This window comes from Marmota monax, unplaced genomic scaffold, assembly GCF_021218885.2.
Source record: "Marmota monax isolate L192 unplaced genomic scaffold, Marmota_monax_Labrador192_F-V1.1 WCK01_AAM20220418_F8-fsc00038, whole genome shotgun sequence".
NCBI lineage: Eukaryota > Metazoa > Chordata > Mammalia > Rodentia > Sciuridae > Marmota > Marmota monax.
Genome location: NW_026692498.1, coordinates 1,525,564 through 1,539,686, shown reverse-complemented (window position 1 = coordinate 1,539,686; position 14,123 = coordinate 1,525,564). Strand labels below are relative to the sequence as shown.

Below are 14,123 nucleotides of genomic sequence, written 5' to 3'. Positions count from 1 at the left end.
GCTTGACAGGCTGCTCTTGGCTCCCCTCCCTCTCAGGCTAACACCCCAGCATTTGGCCAGGAGGGCACGGCCTGGGGCAGCTGCCCAAAGAGCAGCCACAGAGTGAGGGCCTTCCCTGGGCCAGCCCCCTGGGTACTGCCTGGTCAGCTTTGTGCTTCTGTGACCAAAAGACCTCCCAAGAACCATCGCAGAGGAGGACATTTTATCTGGGGCCTCATGGCTACAGAGGTCTCAGTCTGAAGACAGCCGGAGGCAGCCGGCTCTCTCCTGGGGCTGGAGGTGAGGCCCAAGAGTGCGGCAGAGGGAAGTGGTTCACATGATGATCAGGAGGAGAAACAAAATACATATCCCAAAGTCACGCCCCCAGAGCCCACCTCCTCCAGCCACCCCACCCGGCTTCAGTGACCACTCAGTTATTCCCACCGGGGGATCGAAGCACTGATTGGGTTAAGGCTCTCACAATTCAATCTTTGACCTTGGAACATTCTTGCACTGTCTCACACAGGAGCTTCTAACCCACAGCAGGCACTGACTATAGAGGCTGGGAGGCAAGAAGACCAGCCTCCACCACCTGCCTCCTTGTTGCTTGTAGGCTGTGCACCAGACAGAGCCTGGATCCCTGCCACATGCACCTGCTATGGCCAGGGGCCCCTGGTTCCCGGAGAAAGCCCTCTGCCCTGTAGGAAGTGCAGGGCCTCTCCAAGCCAGGGAAAGAGGCCTTGTGCCCTGTCTCCTGTCTAACACCAGGCAAGGCCAGGAAGAGGCATCCTTGCACCAAAGGCAGTGGACTGGACACAGGACTGCAGGGCCTGGACACAATCCCCCTCCACTGGTTCAGGGCACTGAGGGACCAGCCTGATGGGAACAGGTGCTCCCAGTCAGAGTAGCAGGTGCAGGAGTCCTGAGGTCTGAGCTGAGCCAGCAGGCAGGGAGCCAGGGCAACCCCAGAGGATCCATCTCCCCCAGGGCTCTGCACATTATAGGCCCATTCCTGTCTCTGCAGGTGGGGGAGTCAAGGCTCAGACAGGGAGAGCTGCCCAGGCAAGTGGGAGGAGGGGACCAGAAATCATGACCCTCCACCCCTACTCCAGGGCCTCCCAGGGTCCTATGGGCACATGCAGGTGTTCATCCCACAGAGCATGGGACACCTGCCCTATGCCAGGCTAGCCAGGGACCAGGACAGATGGAGGCCTCCTTTGTACCAACTGGATACAGATGGTCTCGCACATGCCTCTGTCTGAGCACCTGGGGACAGTGTCTGCCCACTGTAGGGCTCTGGGGCCCAGTGTGAGGACCCAGGCCACATTCTGCCCCTTGCCTGATGCCTGATGCAACCCACCCAGGGCCCAGCTGGCCTCTCCAAGACAGGAGCCCACGGGGAGGCAGGTAATGGCTCAAGGTGCTGAGAGCACTCCTGGGATGACCAGGAGACAGCCTTGGACCCCAAGGGAGCCGGGGTCAGTTTCCAAGGGCAAAGATGCTTGTCTGCCTCAACCCAGCCTCTGTTCTCACATCTGGAGCTATACGTGTTAAGTGGAGCACTGTGCCCAGAGGAAAGGCCAGGCTTCCCTCACTCACCTGTGGCCGTTAGACTGGGCAGGAGAGGTTCTGCAGGACTGGGGAATCCCAGCCCAGCTGCTGTCTTCCCCTCTGCAAAGTGGGGTCTGGGGGTATCTACCCTCATAGGCACACGGAGGGCAACCTGGGAGGAGGCTCTCAGCCCTGCTCAAACCTCACCCCTTCCAGAGGACCTTCCCCTGTGGACCTCACGTCCCAGCACATGCTCATTACGCTTCCTTCCTGACAGACCCCTTCCTGCAGTGACCTGCCTGTGCCTTTGCTCCTGGAGCAGCAGCCCTCCTAAGGCCTGGCCAGGAGAGGGTCATGCCGAAGAATCACCGGGACACCTGGTCCCTGTCACAGATGGGATGCACAGCACCCTTTCAGAGCCTGGCCTCCAGAGGTGCCATATCACAGACAGACAGGTCCCAGCCACAAGGGAGCCTCCTCAGGGCCCCCGGCTGGGCTGAGAGAATGATGCTCTGGGAAGGTGAGAGTGGGCTGCAGGACTTGTGTTACTCAAAGCTCGGTCCTTGTCCCCGATGCCAATCCAATAACCAGGACGTGGTTTTGAGAAAAGGAGAGACACAGGGGACTCCTTCCGCCCATCAGGGGAAACGGGGCTTTTAAGAGGCGACTCAAGGGCTGCATGCCACGTGTTCCCTATTGAAGTTGTAACTCACTTGTTAATCTGGGAGACAGTCGTTTCTGAGATCTTTGGTACCACCCCAAAGCCTGGATGACTTCTTTCCCATGGTGGGTGTGTGCTCAGGGACAGATAACTCTGCCTGGGATGGGGAAGGAAGGTGATCCTGTTTCCCCTGAGACTAGGGAGCAGCAGGGAGAGAGGAGGAGAGAAACAAGTCCTTTAAGAATGAGTCACAGTGGCAGAGCAGCAAGGGCTGTATTCAAAGCCCAAAGTGGACCAGTTACACTTGGAGAGGGAGATCGAGGTCCCTCCAGGTGGCCAAAACATGGGGGAGGGACTTCCAAAGAGGCTCTGGGAGAGCCCGAGGATGGAGAGAGCTGTGAGAGGAAGAGGCCTGGGGGAGGTGGGCGCCCTGGAGGAGACACCCAGGTGGGACTGCCCTGGGAGTCCTGGGTGCGGTCTGCCCGGGGGTCAGAGCCCACGCTGCAAGCCGCACGACTGGGGACCGGCTCCGCTGGGGCAGGTGGACAGCCTGGACCCCTCCCCCCCTCCCCCTCCGGCCAGAGGCTGCGCAACCCGCTCAGCAGCCTGCGATCCTCGGGAAGGGGCGGGACCGGCCCCGGGCGGGCGCGCTCCCGACAGCGTGCGTGGGTCGGTCGCCCCGCCCAGGCCCCGCCCCCGCGCCCGGCGGCCGCGCCCACGTGACCGGCCCGGGCAAACAAGCCGGTCAGCTGACTCCCCCGACTGCGCCGTCATCCCGGCTATAAGCGCGCGACCTTTGGGACTCCGCTCGGCTCCGACCCGGCCCCTGTCGCCATGCAGCCCCCCAGCCTCTTGCTGCTCGCGCTCGGCCTGCTGGCCGCGTCCGCCTCGGCCCTCATCAGGTGAGCTTCCGCCGGTGCCCAGGTCCTGCGCCCCTGGCGACCCCGCGCGCGGCTGCTGCAGTGCACCTGTGCCATCTCTACAGCCGCCGGCAGGGCCCGGCCCCGGGGACGGTGGAGCTCTGGGGCGCAGGGTTCTCCAGGGCCCCCTGGCCCGCACCGCCCTGGGTCGGCCTTGAGGGGACAGGAGGCTTGTGTGACGCTGGCCCACCGAGGGTCGGGGCTGTGGAGGAGCAGTGCTGGTTCTGGACAGACGTGGTTGGGGGTCTGTTCTGGGGCGGGCTGTGGGAGGCGGGAGGCCAAGGGCTAGGCCCTGTAGGACTTGCACCCGGGCAAGGCACTCGGCCTCTGGGGACCCCTTTGCCAGCTGTCAACTGGAGTGAGGCCTTGCCTTTACTCAGGGCGTGCTCCCACAGGCTCTGGGTGGAGAGACCCATAAGTCCCAGAGACAGGAGGAGGTTTGGGGGAGTGGTCCAGCTTACCCATCCTGAGGCTGGGGGCTGTGCTCCTGTGGGGCAGGAGCTCCTCAAACACACCTGGCCCCCTGTGCTACACGGCCTTCATGCACAGCCTCACAGCTGTGGTCTGCTCCCTGTGGGCAGGTGGATGACGTCATAGGTCTCTGGTGCCTGGGAGCTGGCTGGGGACAAGGGCTGCATGGGACCCATGACAGGCAGTGGCCTGCAGCCTGGGGGCGGGCAGCCTCAATGGGAGCCTTTATGGGAAACAGCCACAGGCCTGAGCCTGTGTTGGCCTTGGTGCCACACCCTCAGGCCTCCCCTCTCAGGAGAGGGCCAAGATAGCCATGGAGATGGGAGCCCAGGCTTTCTGGGGGGTAGGGCAGCTGAGCTAAAGTCCCTCACACCTGAGGCCAGGACCCACAGGCCCCTGGAGGGCGTGTCCATCCTCCTAGGCCAGAATCTGAGGATTTCCAGCCCACCCCTCTTTGATAAGAGCCCTGTGTTCCTAGAGCACGCCCTTGCCTTGCCAGGAAGTCAGCTGTGACCTTGTCCTCAAATACCTGGGGCAGAGAAGAGTTTCATCAAAGCAATTAAAAGCTTAGGCTAGGTCTCCTAGGAGCAGGGAGGCCAGCATCCCCAGGAGACAGGCAGGGACCCCTCACCTCTGCCATTTGATGGCAAAGCCCCACATATAACAGAACCCCAGAACACCTGACCTTGGTCTGCAGCACCTCCCAGACAGGCCAGACCCCCAAGGCCATCCTGGCAGACTCCTGGAGAGGGGCTTCAGGTGGGGCTCTTGTGGAGGACACAGGAAAGCCTCTGGTGCCCAGGGGCAGTCCTCAAGCCCCTGGGGTGGTAGTACATGTGGGCAGGGGAACAGGGGTAGTCAGGGAGGCCTTGGGGATGGGTGATGAGGCCCTCTGATGTCAGGAGGGGCCACCCAGGGATATCAGACAGACAGTCCAACTGGAAGGGAACCATGTTGGTGTGGGGTCCTGGCAGGGAGCAGCTGTGGCCAAGGGGAATAGTGGGATGCCTGGAGGGCTTCAGGCAGGGTGACAGGTGCCATCCTAGAAGAGATCAGAGCAGGTGTGCAGGGAGGACTGGAGACATGGCCTCCCAAGTCCTTTGGAGTGGCTGAGGGCTGCTGGGCAGGCATGTGGCTTGGGAGGGGGAATGATAGGCACACTGGCCTCCAGCTTGGAGGCTTGGAGGTGGGATACAAAGGGGATTGGGCCTCCCAGGACTTTGGCCTGGCCCTGGGGTGCTGATGGGTCACCATTCACTCATGTGAGAGCAGCTGGACCTGTGGGTTTCCAGCAGGAGTTTGGTTTAGGCCATGCTGAGTTCGAGACATCTGGGGGCATTGAGGGCCATCACTCTAGGGTACCTAGTGGCCAGAAGGTGGTCTCTGGAGGGGGCTGCCTGAGAGCTGCAGCCTGAGTCCCACCCTGACGTGCTCCACTCCATCTTGACAGAATTCCCCTGTATAAGTTCACGTCCATCCGCCGGACCATGACGGAGGCGGGGGGCCCCGTGGAAGGCCTGGTCGCTCAGGGCCCCATCACCAAGTACTCCCTGCAGTCGTCAGATGGGACCAAGGGGCCAGTTCCCGAGATCCTCAGGAACTACATGGATGTGAGTGTGGTGGGCTGTGCTCACTGGGAACAGTGCCCCTCTGGCTCTGCAGCGGTGGCTGAGTCTGCACCTGTTCCGGGGGGTGGTGCTCCTGGGCTCAGCACACCCTTTCCTGCTGGCGCTGCACCTTGGGAATGTATCCCATTGCCTGTCCCGAGCACTGGCTGCCAGCTCAGAGTTGTCCTGTGGTCTCAGCCTTACCACTGTCCAGGGGCACAGATGAACCTGATCAAGTCCAGGGCCCTGAGCCCCCATCATTGGACCCACACACCTGCCTGGGTGTAACTAGCTAGAATCTCTGTGGCCTGTCCGTCCTGCTGGGAGGCCTGGGGTGACCCCATGGCACAGTGCCATCACCTCACCATCTTCTCCAGGGTCAGCAGCCCCTCTCATGCCTCTGTTTTTGAGGGAGAGATAGGCTCTGAGCCCTGGGCAAGCTTGGCCTGGCCTGCTTGGTTTCCTCGCTGTAACAGGTTCTGGGCCAGAGCCTGGTGGCTCTGGGGCTGCCAGGACCATTCTTGGGTCCTTATCTCTGAGTCCCAGGAAGCCCTCACTGCAGTTCAAACCTGGGCTCTGAGGCCCCCTACACAGGAGGTAGCTGTGCCCTCTGTCCTGCCTGGCCAGAGCCTAGGCTATGACAGGAAGCTCAGAACACAGGCATGTGACTGGCTCCGAGAGGTGGGGGCTGCCTTGCTGGCCAGTTCCTGATCCCCTAGGGCAGGCACACACAGGAAGATTTGCTGAGTCACTCCACCCACCCCCATGGCCACTTCTCTTGGGGCAGTCAGTGGTCACTGCTGCTCCCTGGAGCCATGTGGCTGGAAAGAAAGGGGTGAGATTGGAACCAGGCTCCCTCCCCAGGAAGAGGGTGCCTGGCAGGTGGGGCAGATCATGCCAAGCTTCAAGACCCTCACCGCCCCCAGATCTGAGCGGGCCAAGGTTTTCTCTCAGAGGCACATGACCCTTTGTGCCTTCCTGGTCCCAGAGTTGGTATTGCAGTGGCCCTGCCGTCCCTGTGAACAGATGGGGAAGCAGCCCAGGGCACTTAGGGAAGAGTTGGAGAGTCAGTCGGCAGTGAGTCGGAGCCCAGAGTCAGGGCCTAAACGCTTCTCATCTCCCTTCTCAGGCCCTAGACCCTGAATGGCAGAGGAGTCTACCCAGATGGCCTTTCCCGGGCTGGGGCTTATGTCCAGCCAAGCCTGCCCCAGACCAGCCCGACTGCTGGCCTCATCTTCAAATGCTCTGACCCCACCCTGGCCTCCATGTATTGGGTTGGGGGTGCTGTGCCAGGGAGGGGTCTGGAAATGCCCGTGCCTGAGTGCTGGGGGCCTGAGCCTCTGCTGGAGCCGGTCCTCTGGGGGCTCATCCAGGCTCGACAGGTGGCGGTGGATGCTGGAGCTGGGGTCTGGACCCCAGGGCGCTCTTTCCTCTGGCCTGGGCCTTCAAGGCCTGGCTCTCAGGACAAGCAGGGGACTCAGGTTCAGTGGGGACATGGGGTACCTCCCCTTGCCCTGATGGACACTGCTACCCCATCAGGCCCAGTACTACGGGGAGATTGGCATCGGGACCCCCCCACAGTGCTTCACAGTCGTCTTTGACACCGGCTCCTCCAACCTGTGGGTCCCCTCCATCCACTGCAAGCTGCTGGATATAGCCTGCTGTGAGTGCCCCCACACCCCTTGCGATGCCTGGCTCTGCGCTGCCTGACCCTGGCCTGTGCCGTGCGCTCGGCCACACGCGGCTGCTGGTCGCAGGAGTGCCAGGGAGGCAGAGGCCATGGCGTGGGCCCTCTAGGCAGCCAGGGTCTTTCCACTCTCGGGAACTCACCTCTTCTCCGGGGAGCTGGGGTTGGTACCCAGCCCTGCCTTTCCCATCGGGCTTCTCTGGGCTACGGCTGGGAGGAGGAGCAGGCCTGGGACCTGCAGGTGGCCCTCACAAAACCTCTTGGGCAATGCACACTCCTCCTCTTAGCCACATCACACAGGCCGGCTCCTCCGCCCTGCCCCAAGGTGACCGCTTTCCGGGTGAACCTGTTCAAGCTGGCCCAGCTGGCCACGGCCTTGCTTCTCCTCTGGCTGGGGGCTGTACTGGCCAAGGATGGAGAAAGTGTGGACTTGGGGTGTCATAGTCCCCCATCCAGGGGTCCCTGACCTGCTGGGCCACAGGTCACAGCCCAGTCTAACCCTGGGCAGTGGTCCTCGCAACAGATTGGGAGTCTGAGGCTGCAGCAGTGGGCAGTAGGCTGATGGCCTCCTCCCTGTCCCCTGCCCCTGAGCAGGGGTCCACCACAAGTACAACAGCGGCAAGTCCAGCACCTACGTGAAGAACGGCACATCCTTTGACATCCACTACGGCTCTGGCAGCCTCTCTGGGTACCTGAGCCAGGATACTGTGTCGGTGAGTCCCTGGGTCTTCTCTTAGGACTGGGGCACTCACCTTGGTGACAGAGTCACTCTTGGGGCACCTGCAGCTGAGGGAGAGGGCGTGGTAACCCAGCCCACGCAGCCCTCTTGGAAGGTTGCAGAGCAAGGGAAGCTGTGGGCGGGACTGGCTGTGTGCAGACCGGATGGGCAGCGGGGGACCCTGCGGGGTTGCAGGGACCTGTGTTCCCTGGAAGTCGGGACAGGGAGCAGGAGGAGGAAGATGGGGCAGGAGCAGGGCTGGCGCAGATTGCCACACATTCCCGAGCAGTCACGGTGGCTCCCGTGCAGGAGGGCTGTCCCTGAAGAGCGAGTGGCAGGCAGGCTCCAGCCTGCTGGGCTGGTGGTGCAGGGTGCAGGTGGCTGGGGAGGATTGGGTCTGTTTTGGATGTATTGGGTTTGAAGTGTCAAATGGTGTCCAGGGACATCCCTGGGGATTGAGGGGGTCTCTCCCCTGCAGCTGGCTGAGGGGTTGGTTGGGGGTGCCGACGGTGAGGTGTGGCAGAAGCCCCTGTGCAGAGCATGTGGGGGAGAGGTCTCTGTGGAGCAGGGGTCAGGGAGACCAGGGCTAGGCCCCATGCCCACCTGCAGGTGAGGGTCATGCAGGCTGGCCCTTGCCCATGGGAGAGGCCAGGCAGCCAGAGACAGTGCTGCCGAGGTGGGGACCAGCAGGGCTCTGGGCCCCTCAGCCCCTCAGCTGAACAGGACGTTGCCCAACTTGCTGCCCACACAGCCTCCCGCTGAGCAGCTGCCTCCCACATCCTGCAGGGCCTCTATCTCTGCAGACCGGGAGGGGGTGTGGCCGGGGGTGGCGTTGTGGACATCCAGCCTCTCGGCTTCACGCCTGGCCCTAACGTCTTGTCTCCAAGCCTGACCCAGAGCCCTGGCACGGAGGGGTGAGGGCAGAGGTTGGAGGTGAGCCTGCCTCCCAGCTCCTGTGAAAAAGGGCCCTGGCAGCTCCCCGAGAGGGTCTGACCCCACCCCCACACCACATCCTTGTCCCCAGCTGGGTCTGGTGTCCCCAGCCCTTCCGCCTCCCTGTTCCTGCTTGTCTGGTGGTGGTGATGAGGGCTGTCTTGAGCTTCCCAGGCCCAGGGACGATGCCAGGCTGCAGCCAGTGTACTATAGCCTGCTGACCCCTGCCCTGGCCCACAGGTACCCTGCAATTCAGGTCCTTCCGCTCCAGGAGGCCTCAAGATCGAGAGACAGATCTTTGGGGAGGCCACCAAGCAGCCTGGCATCACCTTCATCGCAGCCAGGTTCGACGGCATCCTGGGCATGGCCTACCCCCGCATCTCCGTCAACAACGTGCTGCCGGTCTTTGACAACCTCATGGAGCAGAAGCTGGTGGACAAGAACGTCTTCTCCTTCTACCTGAACAGGTCCCAGCTCCCCCCCCCCACTCTTGGCTGTGCTTTGATGGGGTACAGGCGCAGCTAGCCTCAAAGCCCAGTCTGCCCCCCAGGCTGTGCCCATAGCCCTGACCTCTGACCTCAGCTTCCCAGCAGGCAGGAATGGACCTCTCTCCCACAGACCAGCATCTGGCCTCCTCCTCAGGCATGCAGGTCCTAGGATCTGGCCTGGTGGGGCCAGGGACCGCACAGGGGTGTGGCCGTCCCTGGTTCAGTTGCCTGACACTCCTTGGCTCCAGTGAAGGGCAGTGTGGTCCAGTCTGGGCTGTGGATGGCCCTAAGGGACATGGCTGTGAGCCCTGCTCTGTAACAGGAGCTCTGGGGGAGGGGCAGGCCAGGCTGGGGCCTCCTCAGGGCTGTGACCTTAGATGATCTTGACAGGCCACCGGGGAGGCCCAGAATCCCGGGCTGCATGTGGAGTGCAGCTTTGGGGACCTCTGTCTAGAAGGAACGCTGGGACCTTCCTGCCAGGGAGAGGGTCCTTCCCCCAGGGGACCTTGTGGGGAGCCTTGGGCCTAGTCCTCTCCTGAGGCTGCTGCCCAACTTCTGGGCAGTGGCTGGCACCAGCCTGCCGGGGCTCGGGGTCTGTGGCAGGCGGGTGTCAATGGCAGCGTCCCCCCCTGAGCCGTGGCTGCTCACTCCCCGCCCCGGGCTGCTTGGCCAGGGGGTCTCGGAGCCTAACTCCTGACCCCTCCTGGGCATTTCCGGCAGACTTCCAGCCCAGAGCCAACCCCTGTGAGTCAGTCCTGCTCCCTGTCCCTCAGCTTAGCATGGGCCCTGTTCTGTGCCACTGGCTCTGGGCTCTGGGCACAGGTGCTAGCCAGAGACCCGAATGCAGACCATCAGCTAGGATCATTGCCCCAGCATCCCTGGGTGCAGGGGATTGGGCGAGGTGAGGAGGGTCTCCTCAGGTAGGAAGAGCACCCCCGACCCACAGGTGTGAGTGCCCAGGCAGGGTCTCAGGGCTGGTGGGCTGGGATAGGGTAGGGGTGGGGGACATGGGACAGAGAGTGCTTCGGGAGGATGAGGCAGTGGACAGGCGTGGACAGCCAGGATTTCAGAGGCGATGACAGGAGACCAGGCTGGAGCAGGTAGAGCCCAGGTGGGAGGGCAGGGTGAAGCTCAGGGCTTCTGAGTGTGGGGACACCCTGGCAGGGCAGCAGGAACCCCCAAGGCCAGCTTGTCTCAGGACGTGTGCTCTTAAAGGGATTTGGTGCACATTGGAACGCAGGTTGGCGTGTTCAGGAAGGTGTCTCCAGGATGGTGACCACAGAGTGCCGTGGTCTGTGTCCTGCCTGAGTTGCGTCCTGGCTGGCTGTGGGTGGGCGTCCCCATGACAGGCTAGGGGTAGGGGACAAAGGCTAGAGGAGCCAGGTTTTGGAGGCCTGTTCCCGAGGACACAGACAGCCTGTAGAGGCCCCAGGCAGGAAGGAGCCACTCAGCCTTGGGGTTGTGCCCTGGCCTCCGTGGAAGCCCACCTCAGTCCTTCCTTCTTGGGCTCCCCGTTTGCCCTGCAGCCTTGATCCTGGTCACCCGTGGCTGAGCCTTGGACCCCAGCAAGCTCTTAGGGCAGGAGGGAGGGAGCTCACTGCCCCTCTCTCCCAGGCCTTTCCGTCTCTGGGGGCCAAGAAGCCCCCTAAGGCTGCCCACCCTCCCCGCCCCCGTCCCTCCGTCCTCCTGGTCCTTCGGTGAATGACACAGGGCCTTCCAGTGCCTGGGCTGGGGGCACTGACTGCCTCCTTTCCTTTCCTCCCAGAGACCCCAGTGGGCAGCCTGGAGGGGAGCTCATGTTGGGAGGCATCGACTCCAAGTACTACAAGGGGTCCCTGTCCTACCTCAACGTCACCCGGAAGGCCTACTGGCAGGTGCACATGGATCAGTGAGTACATGGCATTGCTGTGGGCACTGCGGCGGGTGGGGCACGCAGACAGTGCATGGCATTCCTGTGGGCACTGCGGTGGGTGGGGCACGCGGACAGTGCATGGCATTGCTGTGGGCACTGCGGCGGGTGGGGCGCGCGGACAGTGCATGGCATTCCTGTGGGCACTGTGGCGGGTGGGGCACGCGGACAGTGCATGGCATTGCTGTGGGCACTGCGGCGGGTGGGGCGCGCGGACAGTGCATGGCATTCCTGTGGGCACTGCGGCGGGTGGGGCACGCGGACAGTGCATGGCATTGCTGTGGGCACTGCGGCGGGTGGGGCGCGCGGACAGTGCATGGCATTGCTGTGGGCACTGCGGCGGGTGGGGCACACGGACAGTGCATGGCATTGCTGTGGGCATTGTGGCGGGTGGGGCACACAGGCCCCAGGGGCGCGTGGCCTAGCCCCTCCCTTGGACTGCCCAGCTTGCAGCCCCTGCCGGCTCAGGCCTGGGGAGTTCAGCTGGGAACTGGCCCTCCATGCCCACTCTTGCCCTCTCCATCTCCTTTTCCCCCATCACTCCCAACCACTCATGGCCACTTGTGAGTCAGGTCACCCTGAGAAAGAAGAACAGGCCTGTCCTGCAGGATGGAGTCAGGGCGGGGGCCCCAGTGGACTGGCCCAGGTAGGGGACTCACGCCTTCCTACCCCACAGGATAGAGGTGGCCAATGGGCTGACCTTGTGCAAAAAGGGCTGTGAGGCCATTGTGGACACGGGCACCTCCCTCCTGGTGGGCCCTGTGGATGAGGTGCGGGAGCTGCAGAAGGCCATCGGGGCTGTGCCGCTGATCCAGGGAGAGGTGAGCTGCCGGGGGACGGCCCGTAGGCAGGCGGGGGGCTGGGCCTGGGCCTGCGCCTGACACCTCCCTCCCCCCCAGTATATCATCCCCTGTGAGAAGGTGGCCAGTCTGCCGAAGGTCTCGCTGCGGCTGGGAGGCAAAGACTACACTCTGTCCCCGGAGAGCTACACACTCAAGGTGAGCGGGTGGCCCACGGCCATGGCCTGGCACCGGGAGGGGCCCAGTGACCACCATGCTGACCCTGTGGCCTTGCAGGTGTCACAGGGTGGGAAGACAATCTGCCTGAGCGGCTTCATGGGCATGGACATCCCCCCACCCAGCGGGCCACTCTGGATCCTGGGTGACGTCTTCATCGGCTCCTACTACACCGTCTTCGACCGGGACAACAACAGGGTGGGCTTTGCCGAAGCCACCAAGCTCTAGCTCAGCCCCTGCGCGCCAGCAGAGCGATGGACCAGAGTCCAGTGGGAGGAGGCGGGCCAGTCCCCAGCACCCTGGCCCCTCCCCACTCACACACGCACACTCAGCACCGTGGCCCGCCTGCGCCGTCTCACTCTTGCCCTGTGGTTCCCTCCTGGGTTCAGAAACACTGCCCCGCCATGGATCCGTCTCGCTCACCTGGAGCACCCAACCTGGGCTTGGTGGCTGCCGGGTGTGTGTGTCCTAGGAGCCCCTCCCCCAGCTCTGGCACCCGTGGCCACCCTGGCAGCACCTGCAAGTCTGAGTCCCCTCCCTGAGGCAGGCTGTCCTCAAGGGTCCTCCTCCAGAAAGCTGCCCCACAGGAGGCCCCTCTGCCCAGCCTGGGGTCACGCCAGGTCTGCTGCCCCTCGCCCCTGAGTGTCCTGGCTACAGAGGCCTGAAGACAAGAGGAGGAACAGAAAGACCAAAGCCATCCTTGGGGACCTGTGGGGCACCCTGGACTCTGTCACCACCTGGGGCAGGGGCCAGGGTGTCTGGGGCCATGCTGGCCTTCCTTTGGTGACCTCTGCTGCCCTTCTCCTGGTCAGCCGAGAGCCACAGTTGACATGAAAATATAGTTGTTGGGCCTATTCCTGTGTCGGCGTGATCTGTGCTCCCGAGAGGCTGATCTCTGTCAGGACCTGGGGGAGGAGTGGGGGCTGGTGAGACACCTGGCAGACTGAGGGCTGGGGGGCAGGGGAGGGAGAGTGAGCCGGGGAGCCCAGGCCTGGCTTTTGGAGCCAGGTCACACTGCCTAGGGGACCCCTGAGGCTGTAGCTTGCTGGCTGGCCTTGTGGCCAAGATGTGGCTGGTAAGAGCTGGCTTGTTCTGAGGCCTGGAACAGTGGCCGGCGGATGTGGCCTTGGCCGGAGGCTGCAGGCGGGCCGGCGTGGCGTTTCCGGTGTGAGCGCCTACTCAGAAGCAGGGTTCTCAGTGAAGTGGTCCAAGCATGTACTCTCTAGGCTTCCAGAGACAGAACACTGTTGGGGGCGCTGGGGGACCCTCTGACCCTTTTGGCATTCCCTGGTCCTAGGGAGGACCAGGTATCTGCATGGCTTTGTGGTGTGGGCACCCTGCCTCCCTTCTGGGCCTCCTTGCCAGCCCCTGGAAGCAGCCCTGGGCTTGTGCAAGCCAAGCCTGGGCCGGGGCAGGCCTGCCTAGGGTCACTGCCCAGGAGGGATCCGGGTGGGAGCCCTCCCCAGGCCACAGTTTCTGCAGACACTGGTATGCAGGCGGGCACCTGGGGTGGCCTTGTCGGTTGGAGGGGAGAGGTCGGGAGCACATGGCCCGATGCAGCAGGGCCTAAGGCGCAGCAGGAGTGTGTGGTTCTGGGTGGTGGGACCGGGAGACTCTGAGGCTCTGGAGTCTTGCTTGAAGCCCCCACCCCCACCCTAGCAGGTGCAGGATACAGGGTGAGTGTGACATCTTCCTCCCTGGGTTTTCTCAGCCTGCTGGACAGTGCCTGTCCAAGGGGACCCAGGGACGATGCCCTAGAGCTGAGCCCCAACAGCCACCTTCTCTGGAGAACGTTTGTCCCCAGTTGCCAGGAAGCTGGTAAACATGTGCCCGGTGTTCTCTGCTCCTGAAATATGAGCGGGAGCTGGGCAAAGCTCCGCAGGGCCTGGCAGGGTTTCTGGGGAGACCAGTGTCATCAAACACTGCATGGAGAGGCCGGAAGGAGGCAGCTCCTCCCTCCCCTGCAGGCCTGCGCTGCTCCTTCCAGGCGCCATCTCCTGCCTGCGCTGCCAGGGCCTGCATTCTGTTGGAGCTGCCCTGGGTGTTGCCCCCGGGAGTGCTCTGTCCAGCTCCTCTGGATTCTTGGGACCCTGGAGTCTGACTCTGGGTTCAGATCCAGCCTCCGTGCCTTTTTAGCTGTGTGACCCACCCTGACGATCCAGGCTCTAGGATGTGGGCAAGAA

The 14,123-nt window shown here is 63.2% G+C and overlaps 1 protein-coding gene across 1 annotated transcript; it reads left to right on the top strand.

The window, feature by feature from the left end:
• Positions 1 to 2,934: 2,934 nt before the first annotated feature.
• On the top strand, positions 2,935 to 12,794 carry Ctsd (cathepsin D). Its single transcript, XM_046444813.2, has 9 exons — positions 2,935 to 3,093; positions 5,033 to 5,192; positions 6,729 to 6,852; positions 7,471 to 7,589; positions 8,768 to 8,994; positions 10,781 to 10,903; positions 11,601 to 11,745; positions 11,824 to 11,922; positions 12,001 to 12,794. Exons 1-9 carry the CDS (start codon positions 3,026 to 3,028, stop codon positions 12,166 to 12,168), a joined length of 1,233 nt encoding a protein of 410 aa, XP_046300769.1. The 5' UTR covers positions 2,935 to 3,025; the 3' UTR covers positions 12,169 to 12,794.
• The last annotated feature ends 1,329 nt before the right edge of the window (positions 12,795 to 14,123 follow it).

Coding starts and splice junctions, on each gene's coding strand:
- Ctsd (XM_046444813.2), top strand. CDS start 3,026: ATGCAGCCCCCCAGCCTCTTGCTGCTCGCGCTCGGCCTGCTGGCCGCG. Junction 5,193..6,728: donor TCCTCAGGAACTACATGGAT/GTGAGTGTGGTG, acceptor CTACCCCATCAG/GCCCAGTACTACGGGGAGAT. Junction 11,746..11,823: donor TGCCGCTGATCCAGGGAGAG/GTGAGCTGCCGG, acceptor CCTCCCCCCCAG/TATATCATCCCCTGTGAGAA.